The sequence below is a fragment of the Prunus dulcis genome, chromosome 4 (assembly GCF_902201215.1).
Source record: "Prunus dulcis chromosome 4, ALMONDv2, whole genome shotgun sequence".
In the NCBI taxonomy this organism is placed as follows: domain Eukaryota; kingdom Viridiplantae; phylum Streptophyta; class Magnoliopsida; order Rosales; family Rosaceae; genus Prunus; species Prunus dulcis.
The window spans coordinates 22,036,426-22,059,432 of record NC_047653.1 but is presented as its reverse complement, the minus strand read 5'-3'; the positions used below and the strand labels follow the sequence as shown (position 1 = coordinate 22,059,432).

Here is a 23,007-nt window from a genome sequence, read left to right as displayed (position 1 = left end):
TCTTTACCTCACTGACCAGCCGCGAAAGATGGTCAGCTACCACGTTTTCGGACCCCTTTTTGTCTCGAATTTCAAGATCAAATTCTTGGAGCAGTAGTACCCAACGAATTAATCGTGGTTTTGCATCCTTCTTCGAAAGTAAATACTTTAAAGCTGAGTGATCGGTATACACTATCACCTTCGCTCCAATCAAGTAGGATTGAAATTTATCCAAGGAGAAGAACAACTATAGGATAGCAGCATTTTCATCCCCTCCCACTTGTCAAGATTGCATTGTTTCTGTCATTAGCCGTATCAATGATTTAAAACTGGAGCTGAATGTTCTTCATCGCGGAGCCAATGAATGGTGTTGATGCACAAAATGGCCCGGCCAATATTGAGTCCAACTTAGTGATGAGATACGTGGAGTCTTCAGCAGGGAAGAGGGTTGAGACCCTTGGTGAGATAGGCTGGTGGGAGACCTGCAGAATACAAAATGGTAGAAGCAATCGTTAAGCTTCGGAGACCGGTGTGGTGCCGGCCGAAGGCTCTCCGATGCCTAAGTCAGCTACAAGTGGTAACTTTGACAGAGTAACAGTAAAAGTGAGAAAGTAGTTACCCTTTTTACTTGGGTACTGTTCCCTATTTATAGGGAGGTGAAAGTAGGAGGTTTGCACAAAGTTCCAATGTGGGACTTTGTGCAAGTCGTCGCGGTAGCGACACGTGTCCTGGGGATTAGGTTTGGCAGTTGGGAGCTTCGGCAGGTGTCTGGCACCTCGGAAGTGTGTCTTCCTTCGGCAGGGGAGAAGGCGTGGCTGCCTTGGTGCTAGTCACTTTGGTGCTGAGTCTGCTCGGTTCACTATGGTGTAAACAAATGGATCTGACACAAGCGCAATTTCACCGCATGTCCAGTTAACAGAATTGAATGTGGTGCTTTTCACAATGGAGAATTCTATTTTTTTGCCTGATGAGGAGACAGGTTGATCCAGGTCGTTGTCACTGCTGCCGGCAAGCTACAGTGCCAGTGCTTTTCCATTATTCCTGTTTCAGCACCGGCACCGGCACCGAAACCAACACCAGCACCAGCACCAGCTGAAGATGAAATTGTATCATTGAGAGAGGAAATGGGTTATTTGGACAAAAAGAATGTGAAGCAGCAGCTGGGGATAGGAAGGGACGTTTCAATTTCTCCTTGTGGAATACAAATCCGGGTGTTGGATGGCGAAGACTCTGTTGTTTTCAATGAGAACGAGAGCATTGTGTCTGCTGAACAATCTTCCTCATCCAAGACCAAGAGCCCTGATTTTAAAGGGATTTGGATCCACCCAAGATTCCGTCAAATCTCCCCAATTCACCAGAGTTGGTGATTCCGTTTTGCTTTCTAAATTGTTGGTCAACTTGGTTTCCGAATTTAGCAGCTTGGAAAATTATTATAGCAATTCATCTTTTGTTGGTGAACTTGTTTCTTGGTTAATTCTAAGTACCTGATTTGTTATATCTTCTTTGCTGTGCATTGCTAGAATTAACCTGAATTGAAAATTATAATACAGCTAGTTTAAATCCAAACATGTTTGCTCTAGAATTCATTCTCATGTTTCTAAGCAACGCAGGTAATAGAGGTCGGGTAGGCTTTAACTGAGGGCAGCTGTAATAAGTAGCTAACAACAATTCAAGCAGACATTCTAGATTTAACACTAAAACTAAGTTTACTAAGCTGAAAAAATAACCTACTTTTTCTTTACATAAAACCCATCCTACAAATCCTCCAAAATTGAATCAGGTGTGTAGCCTGAACGGTCCTAAAAGCAATCAATGGGCAGCAAGAGTGGTTACATGAGAGAGAGAGAGAGAGAGAGAGAGAGAGAGAGAGAATCGCTAGCTAGGTTAAATGAAGAATGCAATTAGTTGTAAAAAAAAAACTCTAGGTTAAATGAAGAATGCAATTAGTTGTAAAAAAAAAAAAACATATATAAAAAATTTTAAAAATCTCTAGTCATCTTCTGTAGCATGCAAGAATTGAATCGTGGCAAAGCCGCCAATACTCTTTGTAGGAGATTAGCATCCATGGAAATATTGGAAGATCAGTCCCAATTGTAGATGGAATCCTGGAACCAATTTTAAAAGTTAAAAAATTGAAATATCCACAAAATAACCATCAAAACTGTATTCAAATTTCAACTCACCGTCTGCCAGTAAGGACTCCATAAGCTGCTGTAGCAACCAATGTCCGAGGTTTCCCAGAAAGAATCTTGTTGTAGTGAGGCATGACTATTTGTCCTGATATGCATGCCCCATTAATAACAGTTGGCAGAACAAATACCAGACATAAATAAGTACTTCACCACTTCAACAGTAGAGATGCATCTTTCAGCTATTATCATGAATATGCTTGCGTATGCATATGAGTTACCTTAAAGCTTTTAAAACAAAATCAGCATATAACTTGCATTTGGAGCTAGCTGGACTACTCCTTTTTAACCATTCAAATTATCAAAGATCAATGCTACAGCACATGCGCACACACGTAAACAGAGCCTCACAACTTTACACTCAAAATTATCAAAGTTTTAAAGCCAAAGCTATTAATGTTACATGGTCCTGACTCCTGATAGACTTAAAAATGGTGAATTATTTCAAAATCCAAGCCCAAGTAGTTGACATATGATGCTTTCAGAATTCAGATGCAATCCAATGAAACATCACTAATTCACTAATAAAAGAATCGAGCTCTCACCTACAGTCAAGAAGTTGCTATGAAGAAATGAAACCACAACAGAAGCTTTCTCTCCAGTTAGGCCCTTTTCACTCTGCAATTTATCTGCTGGTGAACTAATATCCTTATGTGAATAAATGCAATCACTCCAAACAGATACAATTTCAAACCATATCCCAGAGGGAAATCTTTTTGGCATGACCAACCAAAGGAAAATTTTGATGTAAGGTGTGGCATGAATAACAGATATAGTGATTTCAATCAGTATATAGATAAGGCTGATGGTTGTATTCATAATGGTAAAGAAAATATAGAAAACAGAAGTTGTCGGTAATAGAAGCAGGAGTGGTGTGAACAGAAGAGATCCAACGATGTGTTGCTTGACAGTATAGTCATAGCTATCTAATCTCTGACGAAGAGGATTCCACTTTCGACCCCTGGAAAGCATTTGGCAAGTACACAAGCAATTAGATGTTATAAAATAGAAAAACAATCATGGATAAAGGACAAATTTTACTTGCACCTTCCCCAATTATATATAATCAAAATTCTGATCGGAGTTTGCCATTCAAGAAAAGAAAAAATAAATGCCTTGAAAACTCCATTGAATAATTCTAAAGGGTATTGAATTGTAGCCGCATGCACAAGAAAAGAAGATTTTCTCAGAAAACAGCAATTTGCATCAACCAATTCGAGACAAAATTATCTCCACTACTGTATAGGCAAGCATGTCTTGCATGGCGTACAAGTGTACATTTATTTACTTTCTTTTTTTGGTCGGTTGGTGTACAACTTACACAAACATGATTCTGCTATGGGACTCAAGAGATGATATTAATAAAGTGCCTGAAGTTTTGAGCGCACACTAATTCTTAGATGGATATGTATAAATTACAGACAGTGTAAAGAACACAAAGACCATACGAAGTAGTTAACAAACATAAAAAACTTAAAAGTCACAAGTCGTGGGACTGATTCAACTGGTAGCACTATGGTAAACTTTGTCCCAGCACATATAACCCAAGCATCTCAATGCTTCAAGGCACACTTATATGTTTCACATATCTATTAAATTATGGGCATTAAAATTTATAAACTACTATAATTATACAATAAAATGCAAAAACAAAATCATAGTCCCAACAAGCTTGAGAAATAAAGAAAAAGTCAGTATCAAACCAATGAGGAAAGTTCCACAATGACAGCAATCATGGATGGACTTGCCTCCTTAATGGAATATTGGCTACTGGCAGAACTAGATCAAATTACACATGTAGTCCCTGTATTTTAGCCTCTTTTTTACACTTCAATTCCTGTACACCTAAATTTTTCCAATTGTACCCCTGTATTTTGGTTCATTTGCAACTGAGGACAAAACATCAACTTAGTCTAATAATTTAACAGACATGTGGTCGTAGATGTCTTCAGACATATCTATGTTTCCAGGTTGCCACTCCATCAATTCATTAGACGCAATTGATGTTTTGTCCTTGATTGTAATTGTTATCAACTATAGGGGTACAATTGAAATTTTTTTAACTACAGATAATTAAGTAGAAAACAGACTAAACTACATCAACTTAACGTGTGATTTGACCGCATAATATGTATTAAATACATAACAACCAAACCAACAGGTGCTGAATAAGCATTAAGGGATAGAGAATAGGCCGGTTAGAAAAATGACCCTATCACATTCGTAGGATTACCAAACACATTTGCTTTTGGTTGGCCATATGTAGAAGTTTTAAAGACTGAAAAAGCAAGAACAAGAAATCCGAGAGTAATACCTGAAAAGGCGCCACAAAGCTGCCAATGCCTGTATCTGAGTCGAATATAAAAGTGATATCAACCAGTGAAGAGTGGACACATGTAATGTTGCCAGTGCAATCAAGTCTTTTATCAAAGCAGCAGGTACAGTCACCCCAAAAATGATTCCTGATATAGCAAGTCCTCTAATGAAATAAATGAAGTGAAACCCCAAAAAGATCCAAATGGTAGACCAAATCTGGATAGCAGTTAGAGAAATCATCCCAAGAACTCCTGCCAATTCCGTGTTTAACTTAAAACCTGCGGGGACTCCCATTAACCACACACAACCTGAGCGCAATAACTCATTTGTAATGTCACTGGCAAATTTCAGGACCCACATGCAAGCAGATTCTGCATGATACAGCAGTGCCAAACCGAACAAGTTTCCCAGAAGTACATCAACAGCTAAACTTGACCACATGGAATGCTTATGCAATGCAGCTTTCTCCGCATATTCAACACTTGATAGAGACCTTTGAAATAAAGAAGAAGATGATGAAAAAATTTGCAGTTTGTTCATGAAAGAAATAAGAGTTCAATACCAAAAAAGAAAAAATGATGATACAACAAATGAAATAAATATACGCAAGATGAAACACAATCATGATAACTGTCAATTGGGGTCAAATATAAGGCAATGCAGACAAGGACGAAAAGAAAGAGATCAGGTGAATGCCAATCATGGTAGTCAAGCAAACCCAGCCTACAAAAGTACAGATCAGAAAACATTAACACTTTATTAACATGCATACGTTTACAGAGAAAACTTCCTCATAAATCAAAATGGTGTGAAAACTGATAGCATTTGAAAACCAACTTATGAGTCAGATAACTTCCCAGTATTCAACATAGAATGCTAAATGAAATGGCATTTGAAACCCAACTTATCAGTTAGACAACTCAACTGTATTCAACATAGATTTCTGTATTTGCATTTGTAAATGTCATCAATAATTAGAATGCTATATGGAATGGCATTTTAAACACAACTCATCGGTCAGATAAATTTCCAGTTTTCAACATAGAATTTCATATTACCTTGTGCCATTATCTTGAAGAAAGATTGGCCAATACAAGATCTGAGAACAACGGATTCTGATATTTATCCTTGAACTGCTGAATACCTTTACTGATATGATGTATACCCATGAATCTGACGCATACTTCAGAAGCCTATAGAGAAACTGAACAATGACATAGAATAACATGGACAATGAAGCCACAGACACAGCAAATAGTTGCCATGTGAAGGCAAGAAACCTGAAATGCCACACAAAGTCCATTTGAATACAGAGCAAAGCAGGACATCGAAAGCAAAGGAAGTGGGGAGGACATATGTGTGAAGAAAATACATGTAAACTGTGGAAAAGCGCACAGTAGATTTCTTGGGACCCATGCATCTTTCGAAAACTTTGTCAGCGGCAGCGGAGCTATTGATTGCCAGAATGACCGTATCCTGCATGTAAACAATATCATAGTCGTATTGCAAAATTAACAACAAAGGTAAGTCTTGATGCACAAAAAATTCTCAAAAACTCTTACCAAGTCAAGGAGTGGCTGCTTCTGGTGAAGTTCATCAACCCACTTGGGTTTTCTCTCAGGAGCACTCACTTGATCAAATGAATTCCAAGGATGTAATGAGAAATGGTGAGCACCATAGGCTGGGGTCTCGTAGAATATTAACTACATTTGATCAAGAAAAGACAAGATTTTAATCAATCAAAACAGATGTCACGCTTAAAAATAAAAATTAAATTAAGCCCAACGCATGCCATTGAAGCATTCATGACTTACATACGTGGATATCACATGGAAACACCATTTGCCCATTCCAGTGGATGTGATGCAGTTTAGGAATCCAACTAATTTCTGTTCCAACCTGTTCTTGAGGATCACATAGCATCTGGATCCAATAATTGCTTCCTACAAAAGTTTGCCTACATTGTTCTAGTGATCCATTGAGAGTGTGGCACCCACAACAAGAAGAATGATATTGATCTTCTTTTGAGTGAACTTTAAAAAATTGACCCACTATACACAACATTGACTTATCCTGGAGCAACACAGGCATCCTTCCATTTGTGTCATGAAGGATTCCCTGAAAATAATAAATACTTTTCTTTGGTGAGAAGAAAAACACATACAATTTCAATAAAGCAATTTCCCAAACCATACAAAATAAGCAACAAATGAATGCATGCCAAAATCACTAAGTACAATGATAAAGAAACAAATTGAAACCTACCCAACTAAATTGCAGTTACAAGTGATTGAAATCTGATTAGCATTCATTACCGAATAACATTATATACCTGAATGCATAATTTTTTATCAGAAAGCGCTTGTTCAGTGCAGGCAAAAGCTACGACAACGTCAAGAGAAGACGAAGACGACGAAATGAACCAACCCAGCAAGAAATTGGAGCAGGATGATGGTGTGCTCAATGAGAGTTGCTTTGGCCACCAAACCCTACACCTCCTTCCCATCCTTGTGAATATGATTGCTAATCAGTGGCTCAACTTACAGTCTCCATTTTATCCCAACTTCAAAAGTTTAATCGAAATTTTGCTTCTCATTCCAAAATTTGCTTTTGGTTCAGATCCCCCTTCTGAACCAGCTTGAGAGATTGGGGTTAGGGTTCTCGCTAGCTATTGTTGAGATGGAGAGGGAGGGAAGGGAAGCGAAATCGCCATGCATGATTCCTCTGGCTCCGATTTTCAGCGTCTTGAACGGGTCATATATAAACGACCCCTGAATTATGTTATTCGCTAGTCCTCAACTTGGATTTTCAGCTAATTTCCTATAAAACTCATCCGCACGGCTCGTTTTTAAACTTATAAATCTCGACCTTTTAACGAAGTTGGGTCATGCTCAGTATATTGAAAAACAAAATATCGCGCGCAACTAGAGGTGTGTACAATGGGCCGGCCGGTTTGAATATGGCGCGAGCCCGGCCCATTTAAAGAGGGTTCAGCACACCGGTACTCGATTTTGGACGGGCCAAATTAAGCACAGCATAAATTTCGAGCTGGACAGATCTACGACCGTTGGACATGCTCTCTTAAAATTTCATATTTAATTAAAAAAATTATTTATTTATATCTTAGGGTTTTTAACTGTAGACGTCCTCAAATTTTGCGCCCAGTTGCAATTGGGTCCGTAAATTTTTTCTTTGAGGCAATTACAACTTTTAACTCGACAAGTAATTCCAATTGAGTCTTGCCGTAACAGAATCCGTCGAGTTTGACCATGTGAATGACATGTGTTCTTGTTATGAGGGGTATATTGGAGTTTTCGTCGTTTTGAGACAAAATCCAATTCGGGGCTGAGAGAGAGAGGGAAAGCACAATCTCCTCAAGCTGCTTCTTCACGTAGCTTCAACCCATAGTTGTCATATCTCACAGTGAACCCAGCCACCAAGCTTGGATCAATCACCGTCTTGATCCTCACGTTCTTCGCCTCCGTTAGCTTCTGCACCTGCTCGCTATCTACGCCAGGTGCTGCGACTCCAGCTTCACCACTGAGCACACGATGGCCAGCTCTGTGTCAGTGATTTTGTTGTAACTCCAAATTCACCGACGAGGATGTTGAGGAAATTGACGGTGTGGGGCTGGAGGGTGGAGGACTTGGCGATTTTGTTGAAGACCTTGTGCTTCTTGTCGAGGTCGATGGCTTTCAAATCACTTGGCAGTGGCTTCCTTTTACAAGTTCTGCTCGGAAAGATAATTTACAGCTTTATCACTGGGTAAGTTTTTATACCTTATTATTCTGAATGTCAAGCCAAGCTTCATGATGCAGAATGTTGAAGGACAAATATGACAAGGAACATTTTGCAACAAATGGCAGAATTTTTTTTGAAGGAATGTAAAGAATATAAATGCAGGACACCCAAGGACCCATTAGAATGAGTTGAAAGAGTGAAAAAAAAAATAATCTAAAACAGTGATATGAAATTGAAAACAAATAAAGAGTAAAAGAGCTAAAAACTGAGAAACCACAAAAGACAGGTTTGATGAAGAAGTCAAAGATCGACGGTTTGACGAAGAACTTCTCGATCTTCTCCACACTGATGGCGGTGGTTTTGGTTGTTGGATTTGGCCACGTTGACCAACACCGTGGCATAGCTGGCAGTTGCGATGTCGTTCATTCTGGCGCCAAGGGCGCCGCCGCTGTTACGGCGACAGCGAAGGAGTAGAGCTTGAGGGGATGGGGTTGCAGGTGGGTTCTAGGTTATGCTGGTTGGGAGGTTGGGTTGGGATCTGGGTTTTAAGGGGGTGGGCTAAGGAGGAGGGGGAATGGGCTGCGGGAGAGATGGGGGAGACACAGAGAGAGAGCTGAGAGAGAGGGATTTGGATTTGGATTTTTTATTTTTAAGTTTATTTATTTATTTAATTTTTTTTTTTTTCAGTTTTTTCAGTATATCTTTTCAATTTTTAAAATTTAAAATATTTTAATGAAATGGACAGTTTTAGCCCTCAAAGTAATGGCCAAATTGACAGAATGACTCAATTAGAACGGATGAGAGAGTTGGATGACCTAATTGCCTTAAAAAATAATTCGGGGACCCAATTGCAACTAAAGGTAAAGTTTAGGGACCTCTACAGTTAAAAACCCTTATATCTCATATAGGGTTTTTAAGAGCAATAGTTCGTGAACTTCTTCCGATTCGCATTTGGTCATTGGAGTCGGAAAATGGGTGTTGTAGTCCTCCAACTCTACTTTCATTAGCACCATTATTCCTGTTGTCATATCTGTTACATTTTTTGAGTATTTAAGGGCAAAATGGTCATTGTAAATGCATCCTATAGAGGTTTTAGGAGCAAGGTCTTAAACATATTTGGTCATCCAACTCGAACATTGGCTCTTGTAGTCCTCCTAGCTAATGTGTACACCAATGGGTCTGGGGAGGATGGCACTACTAGCAAAGACGGTCTGGTGAAAACTTTGGTTCAGTCATCATAATTTGTTACATTTTCTCTTAAAACAAAGGGCAAAATGGTCATTTTATGCATTTTTTATTTCCACTAGCTTTATCCCAAAATCATTGCAATCCTCAACAAATTGAACCCTAATGCATCTTCTCGTGTCCAATTGTGGTTGTGGTTTTAATAATAAGCAGTAAATCACTCTCTTTTCCTTTATTTATATTTCAAAATAAATCAAGTTCTCCTTCTCGTGATTTATCGTTCCAAGTAAAAAATAATTACTCAATAAATTAAGTCTTTATTATGAAAAGAACTAAAAGTTCAAGTTTAGCATATAATTAAAATTTTTTTTTTTTTCAAATGTATCTTTTGAAAATTAAAATAAATATAAGCGATAGTCTAAACTACAATGGAGAGGAGGGATTTTTCACACATATACTACTAGGGTGTCGTGGGAGTTCAAACATGAGACAACTACTCTGCTAGTCAATGCTCTTTTTCATTGGGCTAGACCCCTTTGACTTTTCAATAGTATGTTTATATCTTGAATGTTTTTTTTTCTCGTTTCTTAGTTTTGTTAATAGTTGTATTTCCTATCATAATTAATTTTTTAATTCATTATTTCCTCCTATAAGAGTAGAGTTTAGTACATCGATATAATTAATTGTAACTATAACTAAGCCAACATTGCTCACACAACGTTTATTGTTATTCAATACGGTTTTAGGGTTAGAGCTAATTACTTTAGGAGTATCATCATTTCTTTTTACCTAAATCGTAAGTGACTAAATGGATCCTAAAAATAAGCTATCTTTGGTTTCTATCATGCAATATCTATAATATTTTTGAAAGGTTTAAGTGTTGATCGTCAACGGGATCTAGTATAGTGGAAAAGGGTCTTGACTTCCAGATGAGTGGTCTCGGGTTCAAACCCCATGGAACCCTGGTAGTATGTGTGTAATAACCCAAACCTTAATTACTATTTAATTATTAATTTATTAAGAGGAAAAGACAATTTTGCCCTTGGAATAATTTATTAAAGAAAAGTTGACTTTTTGACCGAGAAGGAATTTGACAATTCCACACACATCGTTGCGTAGAGCCCGGCAAAACGAATCCGTAGACACGAAGTGGGCTCGAATATGAGCTTTAACGAAGAAAAAACAGTCAAAATACTTAGAGGGGCAAAATGGTAATTTGAAAAGTCAGAATTTTAAAACCTCACTTCTCTTTTTTCTCCCTCAGTCTCTCTTCTCTCTCCTCGCAGCCTCCTTCCCGTGCGCCCTTCCCCAGCTAAACCTCCATAACCACCCAGCCACTGCTACACCTCGCCCCAACCTGCCGGACCGGACCCAATCACACCGACGTAGCTCCGCCGCCAAGCCCGACCTTCCCTGCCGCTTGACCATCACTGTTTTTGCCAGAAAACGTCTAAAAGCCAGCTGATTTTGACAAAACTTCCAAGCTTTCTCCTCCGGCCACCAAATCAGTCGAGTAAGGTATGAATCTTTACCTGTTTTTCATGCTTAGCTGCTGGTTGGGCAGGATTGGAACGATTTCTAGCCTAGATAGATCAAATCACGATCTAAAGTTTCGCCGATTTTGAGTTTGAAATTCTGACCACTTCTGACTAGTTTTTGGGGTAAGTCCAGAACAAAAGTGGTTCCAAATAGGGTGTTTTACCTAGGACAGGAGTTTGGGCTAGCGGTTTGGAGAATTTCCAACCGCCCGAAATTTATCAAGCCACCCATGCGCTGCCAGAATGTGTGGCGGTGCGTGGGCAGTTTAGTGGAGACCACTTTCAGTCCTAGAATGATCCTCGTGTTGTCACGAGCACGTAGGAATCGCCGATCTCAATTTGGTTAACGTTTGAGCCTCGAACGAATTTTGCATAATTTGCGATTTTTGGATTCAATACTGTTGAGCCGTTGGATCGTAATCTTTATCAAAATATGTTACTATAGACAATTCTAGAATCGTTTAGGATTCGACGGATCGAGAATCAGAGAACCGGATACTCCGAAATCGCGAACCCTAGGCCTAGGATTTTAGAAATGATGCGATTGTACGATCGTGATCAATCCGACTGTCCGATAGAGATCAAACCCACAGGGCATGTGTCCTAGGTATATTGGAACTTCTAGAGACTTCCGGATCATAATTTTGAGGTCATGGACCCGAAGGGTCTCGGGTTGACTTTTTGGGGCTTTAGGCTTTTTGAGTCCCAAGATACTTCTAAACTATTCCAAGTGGAAGGAAAGCTTTTATGGGCATAGGAACAACTTTAATTTGATGCACGTACGTCTAGGAGCCAGGTGTCAGGGTTTTTAAATTAATAATATATTGAGTATTGTATTAATAGAATATTATGGTACTTGAATCAGGCACTCGGGCACCAGTTGACCTGCAGAAGGGACCTTCAAGAGGTCCAGCGAGCACGGACCACCAGTGAGTGGACTCTTTGTTCTTATAAATGAATTTAAGTAGTTCAGTTACAGTATTTGACCTTGAATAAGTTTTATTCAAAGATTAGTGTTTTATAAGCTGTTATATGCTTTTAAATATTTTGTTTTGCATGCTGCCGAGTGGAATATCCTTTAAAGGATATCGAAAAAGAAATTCTAGTTAATTATCAGATAAATGGCAGCAGAGTTTTAGAGTTTACAGCAATTCAGTTATTCAGCAGATTTTCTTCGGAAACTTTATATTTTCCTAAACCACCTTAGGTACCCAGATATACAGATATAAGTTGCCTTCAGATCAAATGTTGCATTTGGATTTTATTGGTTGCCTTCGGTTTAGTCAGCATGCTTGACAGTTGCCCCACGAGTTCTATGGTACCCGAACTCGTGTGGAGCGAGTGATGCGGATCAGGCTGACTACGGTCCCCTGAATCCTGTGAGTTGCGGCTCGGACTGACCTTGTGTCACTAAGACCTGTGAGTACGTGTCACCCATGTGATGCGAGGAATTGACGGAAATAAGGGGTACACCTAGGTGGTAGTTTTAAACTGTTTTCAATGCTTTTAAGAGATTAATGTTGACCATGAGTATGATTGGCATATATATGTATAAATATATGAGTGCATTGATTTCAGTACGAATATAATAAAGAGAATGATTTAGTTTTGTATAACTGTTTTTACAGTGGGGTATGTTCATATATGTTTTTCTAAACTTTGCTTTTGGGTCCACTCACCTTTTTAATGTTTTGCTCCCCCAGGCAGTAGGCGTGCACAGTGATCAACCACGGGGCCGGTTTCCACCTTCCGCGCTTTCTTTTCTGATATAGGACTTTTATGTAAAAGAATTGACTCCTTTTGTACATTCTTAGTAGTCGCTCTGATAAATTTCCTTAGAATTAGAATTGAACTGTTGGAATGTATATACGTATGCTGGCTGTTGGTTGTGTGTATATATGCTTATTTGGCAAGTGTAAATTTTTGGGTATTGATCCAGTTACAAGGGAGACTCTACCGATTTTTCGGTAGGAGTCAACCTTGTTTTTTTTTATCGTGCCTTGTAGGGAAGGGCAATTAGGTCATTCGTGCTTGACATCTGCCAGGTGTCGGACACACACAGGGCAATTAGGTAAACAATAAAATGATTATGATGATAGAAATCTAAATAAACAAGCAAATTAAGAATTTGGGGGGAGGGGGGAGGGAATGGTGGGTGTATTTAATTGAAATTTAAAAAATCTATTTTGGGATAAAAAAAGTCTAGTGGTATTCAATTAAGACTTTTAAATAATCTAAATAAGTCTTGTAGTATTCCATTAAGATTTTTAAAAGAGGGTGTCGAAATCACATGGTATTCAATCAAGACTTTAAACAAGTTACAAAAATTCTTATGGTATTTAAAAACTTGCTAATTTCGAAGGATTTTTTAAAATGTGAAATTGTGTGGGACTTTTTAGTGAAAGTTACAAATACCAAACCCTATCTTAAATCCCACCCCAACCCATGAGATTGTTCACGTGAGATTTTTTTTTTTTCTCTGAAATTTTTTTCCCTCTACGGCGAACCCCAGGTATGCTTAGCCCTCTACATAACCATGGCTCGTGCTGGCCTTAACTTTACAATTTTTATACTTTACCCTGTGGGCAAGCTCTTAGAGGAATACTTGAGACCAATTCAGTGGGTTGTGCTTCGTTCAATTCCTCTCAGAGGTATACAACAAACCCTTGTGGGATTTTGGTCTAAACCCTTAAGACTTGTGGTTTGAACTCTTCTTCTTCATCCTCTCCTTCTTGTGCTCATTCTGATGACCTCCCAATGCCTGTGAGTTTGCAAATTCCTTGAAGCAATATTGGCACTCAAACTTCTTGTCATCTGCTTCACTGGTTGAGCTTTTCTCATTGCTGGCAAGTTTATTCATATGAACCTCCCTTCCATACGAAATGGAGTTCGATGAATTTACACTCTCATCTCCTTCTATGGAGCCTTTGATGGAGCTGTCCTCACTCTTGCTTGGGCTTAGCTCAAACTTAAAAAGCCTATGGGCCTGTTCGGTAATGTTTTCGGAGAATGTTTTCTTAGAATATTTTCAGAGAATGAAAACAAGAAAATGAATTTGCATTTTCAGGAAATGAAAATGCATCTGGTAGATTAATTAGAAAACATCTTCATAAAACAAAAACAATGAAAACGTGACAGGTAGTACAATTTGAAATAATAATATGTGAGTTATTTTTATGAAAACGTTTCCCATGAGAATAAAAACAACTTTTTTCCGTTTTTTATAAGTACACATGAACTTGTTAGTGTTTTCTGTTTTTGGGCCACCGAACGTGTTTTTGCCTCATTTTTGTTTTATGAAAATAAAAACAACCCCTTAAAACGTTACTGAACGGGCCCTTATAAGTTTCTTCTCAAAGAGGCTTTACTGCAGCAGTTGGGAACATATATGGGTTACTAGCAGAATTACAGTATGCATTATCAGTTACAAAAAAAATAAAACCAAAACTTATTTAGCTGATGTGGTATATTCTTGTTTGGGCCAAAATCTGGCGCACCCAGCCCAATGCTACAAAGCCCGGAATATCAAAGACAAAACATTGGGCCCGAGAAGTCTGGACTCTGAAAAGAAACAGGAATCAAAGGTCCAAAATCCAACAAAAGCCCAGCCTAGAACCTATCTCAAGCTTGGGCTTCGAAGAAAATAAATTGGGCTTGGCATGATCAAAGTAAAAAGTGGAAACCTAGAAGGAAACAGACCCACGTGATTTTTCTTCTGACTTGGAAAAGGTAGCAATTTCAACTGAGATGATAAGAATTGACAAGGGAAGGCAAAAGAAGGGACATCTCTGGATCTATGCCACCAGAAGATCAAAACCCTTTTTATCTATATATATATATATATATATTCAGAGATATTGTTTCCTACCCCAAAAAAGGCGCCATCTTTCAAGAGATACGCAGGTTATGTTCTCACAAAGAGATAAGTAGGAAAACAGGGAGTTGTTCAAAACTGGAAAATCAAACTAACCATCACGGTTTGAGCTCTCACAAGGGGCAGTTGGAATTAAAAAGGGGATAGGTTCTCTTTTCAAAAAAACAGAGAAGTGATTGTCTAAAGAAATGACCATTGAGAGCTTATCTGCCAAAATTGATAAAACCTTTTTCTTCTTTGCATTTAAAAAATGAAAGATCTTTTGAGAATTTTGCCGCCCATTATTAAAAGAAAGAAACCCTACTCCAAAGCATTTCTTATAAATATAAGATGAGGTGAACAGGGCAAAAAGACGCAAAAAAAAAAAAATATTCAACAATCAATCAAACAATCAAAAATCAACCAAAAGCAAAACCTCAAAATGATCACTTGATCACTGAGAACCTTTAAAACAAACTGGAGCAACTAAAAGCTCAGTTGATCCACAAAAAAAGCCAGCTATAGATCAGAACTTCCCAGTTTAGACTTAGAGAAATAAGTCATTCAAAACGAGAATTCTCTCGTTACAAATTTGGTTCAGCAAAAGCCAAGACAAGCAGAGTTTGAGTTTTCACAAATATGAAAACCTCAAAAAATTTATAGAGAGCCTTGATCAAGCAGAACAGATACTATAGTGCAGTTCCAGCTCAGTAAGTCCTCAAATCCAGCCATTTCTGCCCCTTCAGACTAAAGAGGCCGTAGTTCTGCCCGTTCAAAAGTCTCCCAAGGCTTGAAATAAATTAAAAGCTCTGCCAAAATTAAACGTTGGTATCGATTTACATCTGAAGCTAAGTAGTTGGAGTTGTTGACAGTTCAGTCCAGCACACACATACTTAGTCCAGCCCAGATCAGAGACTTCTATCTAGGCAGAAATGGAATTCCAGCTTTCTTTCCGTCTTTCTAGAGTTGATTCTTTCCTTTCTAGTTTTGTAAAAGGCATTTCTGCCTAAAAACAATCCACTTTATTATCATTTATTTTGCTCAGAACTACCAATCTTGTACTGAGATAAATTGTGAAGTCCTCACCAGTCTGAGGCAAAAAAAGAACTTACTTGGGAGATATTCCTCACCCAAATTCATAATCGCTTGTTTAGAAATCAGTAACTTGGTGTGCAAGTTATCTGTTTCAAAGAAGTCTGCTAGGGTTTTCATTGCTAGCAGTGGCACGCTCACACATTAAAGAAAGCTGACTTGTTGACCAGTAAATGATTTTCAAGGCAGCGGGGAACTTTAACCTTCCGTCACAGGAGCAAACTTAAAACGGGTGAACAATTCTAAGCCATTGGATTTTTTAAACTCATAATCCGTTAAATCCATGTGGTCCTTTCAAATCTTATAAATATTTATATATATATTTTAAAATACATAACTAAAAAAATATTGATTATAAAAAATCAATAAATAAAATCTTATAAGTCATTACATTCTACTTAATTCGACTAGACTTTTTATTTTTATTTTTTATCACTAAATAGTCTTTTAAAATCCCAATTGAATACACCCTCCTAAGTAAACAATATAACAAATGAAACCACCGATTTCACCTAGCTAATCCCACCTAAATCCTTTTAGCTTGTTAATCCAAATTTATCTAATATGTTGATAGTCGTTTTCCCGTACCTCACCCATACTCTTTTTGATAGGACCTACCCCGAATACCCCTTTGAAATCCGTGACAAACCTCGTTACCCATATGACTTCTGACCGAAGTTGGACCCACTTTACTAAGAAGCCCTTTAGCCCTAAACTGATAAAGACTTCGACTTCTACCTAAATTTCAGTAGAGTCTACCCTGTAATTGAAACATTTCCCATAGATTTTCAACCTTCGACCAGTTTAGTAAACATTCTAACTTTTCGGCAGATAACACTGCCTCCAACTCCATTCATACGTTGAATTTCCCAGAACATGGGTCAACGATTATCCTGAAACATAAGTCTCAAGATTCCCCGTGCTACACTTACACACGACCAGTTCCACTTGAAGAAATGGTCAATACCTAGGAAATAGCCATCCTAGCCCTCAATATAGCATAAGTTTCACTTTTTAGTATAGTGGGTCCGACATTGGTTAGATACTGAACATGAAGCAGGGTTTGTCACAAATTCCAAGGGGGAATTTCGGGGCGGGTCCTGTCACTTTTCCAATTTATATTAGTTGTGTTCATTACTGTCAACTCACTCGATTCCTAGTTACAAATTTAGATGGCTAAGAACCATTAAAATTTATGGAAAATATTAAAGACTAGACAAACCACAACTTAATTTTCCAAGTCAGTTATGATTACTTGTTACAAGAATCTATTTATTAGGCCTCTCCTTCCAGTCTCAACCCAATTCTTCCAATCATGCAATTAGTGGCCAATTAATTGAAAGCATTAAGAATGGTAACAAGCATAGATAAATAGAATTAATAATATCAAAGAATTTAAGTATTCATAGCTGGGCTACGTCATAACCCTATTAAAAAGAAATTAGTTCTTGGGCTATGAGTAGGAGTGTAGGAATTGGATGGTGTTAGGTTTTCCTTTTACAATAGTGGCTGAATCCCCCTATATATAGTACTCATCTAAGGTATAATTACAATTATTATAATAATAAGATTCCTACTAATCTAAGGTCTTCTTGATTTCTTCTTGTTTGACTTGATAAGACTTAAACCATCTTAAATTAGGAAATTTGACAGCATTCCTTGTGACAAAAGGGATGATTTGATTCTTACTCTTCTGCTTTTCGGCAATTTCTCCTATTTTCACAAATCCTTCACAATTCTCACAAACATATTAAAACAAACAATTTAAACTAAAGATAACAAGAAGTAAATAGGTAAAAGATGTATAAAATATAAGCTTATCAAATACCCCCAAACCTATCTTTTGCTAGTCATTGAGAAAAACTAAAAATAAAAAATAATTAAAAACAAACAAACTAAACTAAACCACTTTCACAAGTAATCTCGATGACCCTTAGCATGTGTCACAAGTCTTTAAACCTTTAGGTGTCCTTAGTAGGACAAGTTATGTCTCCTGAGGGTTTACCAATCACAATACCTACAAACGCTCCTTGCAAAAAAATCTGTTAAAGAAGTACTTCCAACAAACTAATAATAAGCAATAAACGCTAATCACAATTCCAAAACTAAAGTTATGCTACTACAAATAAAATGCAACATAGTGTAAAGTGTAAAGCCAATAATTAGGCCAAGCATTCTAACTTAAAGATGACCACACTCGGTATAAATTCTCCTTGACTCTAGGCCTCACTAGGTAACACTCAATTTTCATACAGAACCTACACTCTTACCCCATATGTGAATGAAGTTAGGTAAAGAAATCAACACATATGACACATATGCATCCAAAATGAATAAAAGAAAATTTCTGGAAATAGATCTTATGGAAAGGAAATCAAATACTAAGAACCATAGATAAAGTATATACCCCCATTTCCAAGCAAGACGTCCCTAAAGATCCATTAGGTCTTTTCTATGGTTGTAATATGAGGTTCAGTTATGGGTTATCAAAGAAGGGGTAGGAAATACTAGAACTTGAGATATACCAAGGCTTTTATCTTTTATCTTGTTACACGGCTTCGCTTTTCAAATTTATCTTGTTAAACAGGATTGTTGATATGCTTCACTTTCTTGACTTCAACTTGAATGCATCTTTCTCTTCTTTTCCATTTTATTTTTTTTGAAAAAAAAAATTTTAATAAAAAAAAATCTGAACTTGAAGCACATATTTCTTTAGTACATAGAGAAAGAAAAGGCTAAGTGATAGAGCTCAACATTCTTTCTTGTTTTCACTTACCATGGCATCACCCAAGTTATAGGGCATGGCAAAAAATATGGTGAAAATGGTAAGGAATAATGTGGGTAATGAAAGAAAAGGCTAAGTGTTTGGCTTCAAAGGGTTGATGGTACACACAAAAGGTAGGACATAAGGCTTATTTAATGTTTAGAACATACATAGCCTAACATCATCTCGCTTGGTCCATCCAACTCAAAAGTGAAAGCAAAGATGATGCCTACAAAAAAAAAAAAGATTAATTCTTAATATTCAATTCAAAAGCCTAATTGAAATCAATTTAAATAAGAAAGAAAGAAAAATCATGAATAAGAATAATCCCAAATACTCTCTCAAAGAGGCAATTTGGCTCAAGCATCTCATAAGGGTAGTCTCCACTATTTCTCCACAATCATCCAAGCATAGCTACCTTGTCCACCAAAATACTTGAAGCATGGAAATGTGAAGTGCTAAAATTATGATGCATAAACCTTCATGGCAACACTTTAGTAAAAGAATAATGATCAAGCATTAAATACACATCACCATTAGTAAGAGAAAGTAAAAGTTTTGTTCAGTTTTGACATATGTTCAGTTAGTGGTTCATAATTTGAAAATTACATAACGGGTTTTAACAAGCTTGATATGCTTAGACACTAGACAGAAACACCCAGAAATTTGATTCAGAGCAGAATTCAAAAATCAGCTCATAAAAATTTGAAAATGTTCCCGTAATATGGGCCTTGTGTAGAACCCGTAGGCTTGTGACCTATATGCATTAAAACAGCTTTATATTTCAAACGAAAAAGCACATTTGAATGGTATTTATATGGTTGGATTCAAAATGAAAAACTGAAGAAGGCACATAGAAAAATAAAAATAACACTCATTGAGAGGCATCAAGTGAAGGAGCAAGTGGGCTCATGGAAGGAAGGAATAAAATGACGGGCTGACATACAAGTCAAATGTACCTAGGAAACAACTCTAGGCACCTATAGGAATCACCCTCTAGATAGGATAAAGAGCATGCGGTAAGCGGAAAAATAAAGGGATGGGGAAGTGAAAGGCCAGAAAGTCGTGCAAAAAGAGAGAGACACAATTTTAAAAGTAAAGGGATGGGGAAGAAGAAAACCATAGAAAAAACAAACACCTGTCATTGGGCATAGATAAAAAGGAGGAAAAAAAAAAAAAACCATGTGAGAGTCTCACGATAAGACAGACAAAAGAAAAGGAGTATAAGCATGACATGCTCCTGAGACAAGTGCAGAGATAAATTATGTTTTTTTTTAAAAAATAAAATGAGTATTAAAAAACGAGAGAAAAACCTAGCACGTGGAAAGCATGGAAATATAGAGCTCAAGAGAGAGAGCTAAGCATAGAGACATCGGTGGTATACAGAGTAAAAGAAGAAGATTACAAAGATAAAAGTGAAAAAGGTTGAAGAAGAAAGAGAGAGAAAAGAGAACTACTTGACATGGAGAGAGAGTTTCACAAATAAATAGACAAAGATGGCTAAAAACAAAGAAAGTGGAGAGAGATTTTTGTCTCTAATCACAAGACGCCACGTGAATGAGAAGAATATTCCTTAGGTTAACTAACTGAGCCCATTTATTTGGCCAATTAATTAATACTAAAAATAGGGATAATGACAAGACCCATCCCGAATTCCTCAGAATCCGTAACGAATCCTATGGTTTTTTCGACATCCAACCAATGCCAGCCTTCTTAACAATATAACCTCTTTTTCGAATCAAGAAAAAGAGGGACAAGACTTTCTGCAGAAATTTCGGCAGTGAAAAACAGACATTTACCAAATTTGTTTCACCTGTAAATATCTCAATTTAAGAAACCAACTGCCAGTACACACAATGCAATAACACACAGTTTGCAAAATAGGCTTCTATCCTTCAAATAATTCAAAGCAGAACTACCAGCGATCTCTTAAGTCAAATAATACATTAACAATGCAATTAATGGACTCAAACAATTTTACGAATACCCACTATAATCAACATAAAATAACTTCCCAATTTTTCACCGTGTGATGTTTACCATCCAAACACAATTGCAAGTAGCTTAAAGACTCGGGCCCAAATCGTATATCAATCCAAGACGGGTATCATAGCTGTCTTAACCACAAACACCTTTCAAGAACACCCATTTAGTCAAACGGGAATATGAATAATCATTTCAATCACGCCACGGCTTCAATCGAGCTTTAGGACCACCGATAAAATCAAAGCCCAACTCATCGAAAACAAAAGAAGAAAGACTAGATCCAAATGACCAAATTAAAGTTTCAGAGGCTACCTACGTACGCCTTTGTGAGGAATCAAGCCACACGTAGTTCTTATTACAAAAATCACGGTTCAAATAACATACAATCATTTTCAGTCATACTAATAAGTTAATTCTAGAATTATCTTTTCCCTTTAATTTAAATCACATCATACCAAACATAATCCTTTTTAAACATTAATCTTTTCTAGACGTAGTATAATAATTCTTTTTTTTTTCTCTCCCTATTACTTTACTACATGCCGGAGAGTTCGACGCCATGCCTAGTAAAGTAACAGTAACCCAAGTGTTCGGATCCTTTACCACATGCCAGAAAATCCAACGCCACGTGTGGTAACCAGTGTCCCAATGAGCACACACACTAGAAAATCCAACGCCACGGGTGGCCCAACCAAACCATGTTCTATGCGCGCAGACTACTTTATCACAACCCGAATAATCCAACGCCATGTGTGGGTATCATAACCAAGGGAGGGTACTTAATATGGTGTAATCCTAATAAATTAATTCTAGAATTATCTTTTCCCTTTAATTTAAATCACATCACACCAAACATAATCCTTTTTAAACATTAATCTTTTCCGACATAGTATAATAATCCTTTTTTTCTCTCCTTGTTACTTTACTACACGTCGGAGAGTCCAACGCCACGCCTAGTAAAGTAACAGTAACCCAAGTGTTCGGATCCTTTACCACACGCCAAAAGATCCAACGCCACGTGTGATAAAGTAACCAGTGTCCCAATGAGCACACACGCTGGAAAATCCAACACCACGGGTGGCCCAACCAAACCATGTTCTATGGGCGCAGACTGCTTTATCACACCCTGAATAATCCAACGCCATCTGTGGGTACCATAACCAAGGGAGGGTACTTAATATGGTGTAATCTCATATTCACATAAACAAACAATAAAGTATCACATCTTATATTAATCTCTTGCCTAGTTATTTAATCATAGAGTGAATAACAATTCCTCAACACATATAATCCATATTCGAAATAATTATAAGCCTTATTAAGCGAAATACCCATTACCAAACCTAAGTAAACCATTTCAATTTCATTAATACTCAAAACACTACTCAAATGCTTAGGAATAAACAATCTTTGAAAATCCCCTAAGGTAAGATAATAAAATCCAAAACACCGTATCTTACACAAAGTCACATAATCCTTTATAAATAATATTAATGGCACTAATAATAAAAGTAGTAATAATAATAATAATAATAATAATAATAATAATAATAATAATAATAATAATATTATTATTATTATTATTATTATTATTATTATTATTATTATTATTATTATTAACAAATATAAATGGGAAGTCTCATGTCACATGATACAGGTCGAGACTGAACCGATAGCCCGTTTTTATAACCTCATAAATATATATTATAAAAATAATATTCCCTTAATTCAATTTTTTCAAATATTTATTTATAATATAGAAAATAAACTCTCAAGCCTATATTCCATAAAGGCCCAAAATAATTCAAATAGTAATCAAAACTTGTTTACACTTAACTTCAATAAAATACTATACTCCATAATTAAAAAATAGACTTTTGTAAATAACTCGATATCACCCAATCCATATGCTTTAATAATAATCATAATAATATTAATTAATGATGAATAATAACCTTTAGAGATCCCATATCCTCATGAACCCATATTAAATCAATTTTCAATCCAAAACTCATTATGCAAGAAATTACATATTAGAAGAACGAAGTACACTTAAAAACAAACATCCATTTATTTGTTAATAATCGTAGCCGAGACCCAAGACTCGCTTTCATAACCCATCGATCAAGTCTCTCATACTCATCCATTCCATGACTTCAATTATCAAACTAATAATCCAAGAATTTCATACGATATTGTAAAAAAATCACAATATCCCAACATAGTCAACATAACTCAAATAACAGCTAAGACTCGTTAATAAGGTCGTTCTAGTACTCCTCGAATGGTGAAACTACCTCGGAAGACTCATGGTCAACCGATGGGTCAAACTGCCCAAACTTGGTCAACCAGGCCCACGGGGCT

At 37.0% G+C, this 23,007-nt stretch overlaps 1 protein-coding gene across 2 annotated transcripts; it reads right to left on the bottom strand.

Annotated features, from left to right (window-relative positions):
• Positions 1-1,887: 1,887 nt before the first annotated feature.
• Positions 1,888-7,289, bottom strand: LOC117623753 (N-acetylglucosaminyl-phosphatidylinositol biosynthetic protein gpi1-like). Of its 2 annotated transcripts, XM_034354716.1 has the most exons (9): positions 6,817-7,289; positions 6,303-6,602; positions 6,047-6,187; positions 5,857-5,960; positions 5,543-5,764; positions 4,483-4,977; positions 2,714-3,129; positions 2,163-2,256; positions 1,888-2,084 (listed from the first exon to the last, which is right to left on the bottom strand). In XM_034354716.1, the coding sequence occupies exons 1-9, from the start codon at positions 6,988-6,990 to the stop codon at positions 1,973-1,975; spliced, it is 2,058 nt and encodes a 685-aa protein (XP_034210607.1). In that variant the 5' UTR covers positions 6,991-7,289; the 3' UTR covers positions 1,888-1,972. The 2 variants fall into 2 exon arrangements, with proteins under 2 accessions (XP_034210607.1, XP_034210608.1); XM_034354717.1 differs by lacking the exon at positions 6,817-7,289 and having other exon boundaries at positions 1,889-2,084; positions 6,299-6,560.
• Between the last annotated feature and the right edge of the window lie 15,718 nt (positions 7,290-23,007).

What these genes read in the sequence shown, in the direction of transcription:
- LOC117623753 (XM_034354716.1), bottom strand. Translation starts at nt 6,990, where the DNA reads ATGGGAAGGAGGTGTAGGGTTTGGTGGCCAAAGCAACTCTCATTGAGC. An exon ending in TGTTTCCATGTGATATCCAC is followed by an intron (nt 6,188 to 6,302) that starts GTATGTAAGTCA and finishes GATCAAATGTAG; the next exon opens with TTAATATTCTACGAGACCCC. An exon ending in CTTCAAGATAATGGCACAAG is followed by an intron (nt 4,978 to 5,542) that starts GTAATATGAAAT and finishes TTTATTTCAAAG; the next exon opens with GTCTCTATCAAGTGTTGAAT.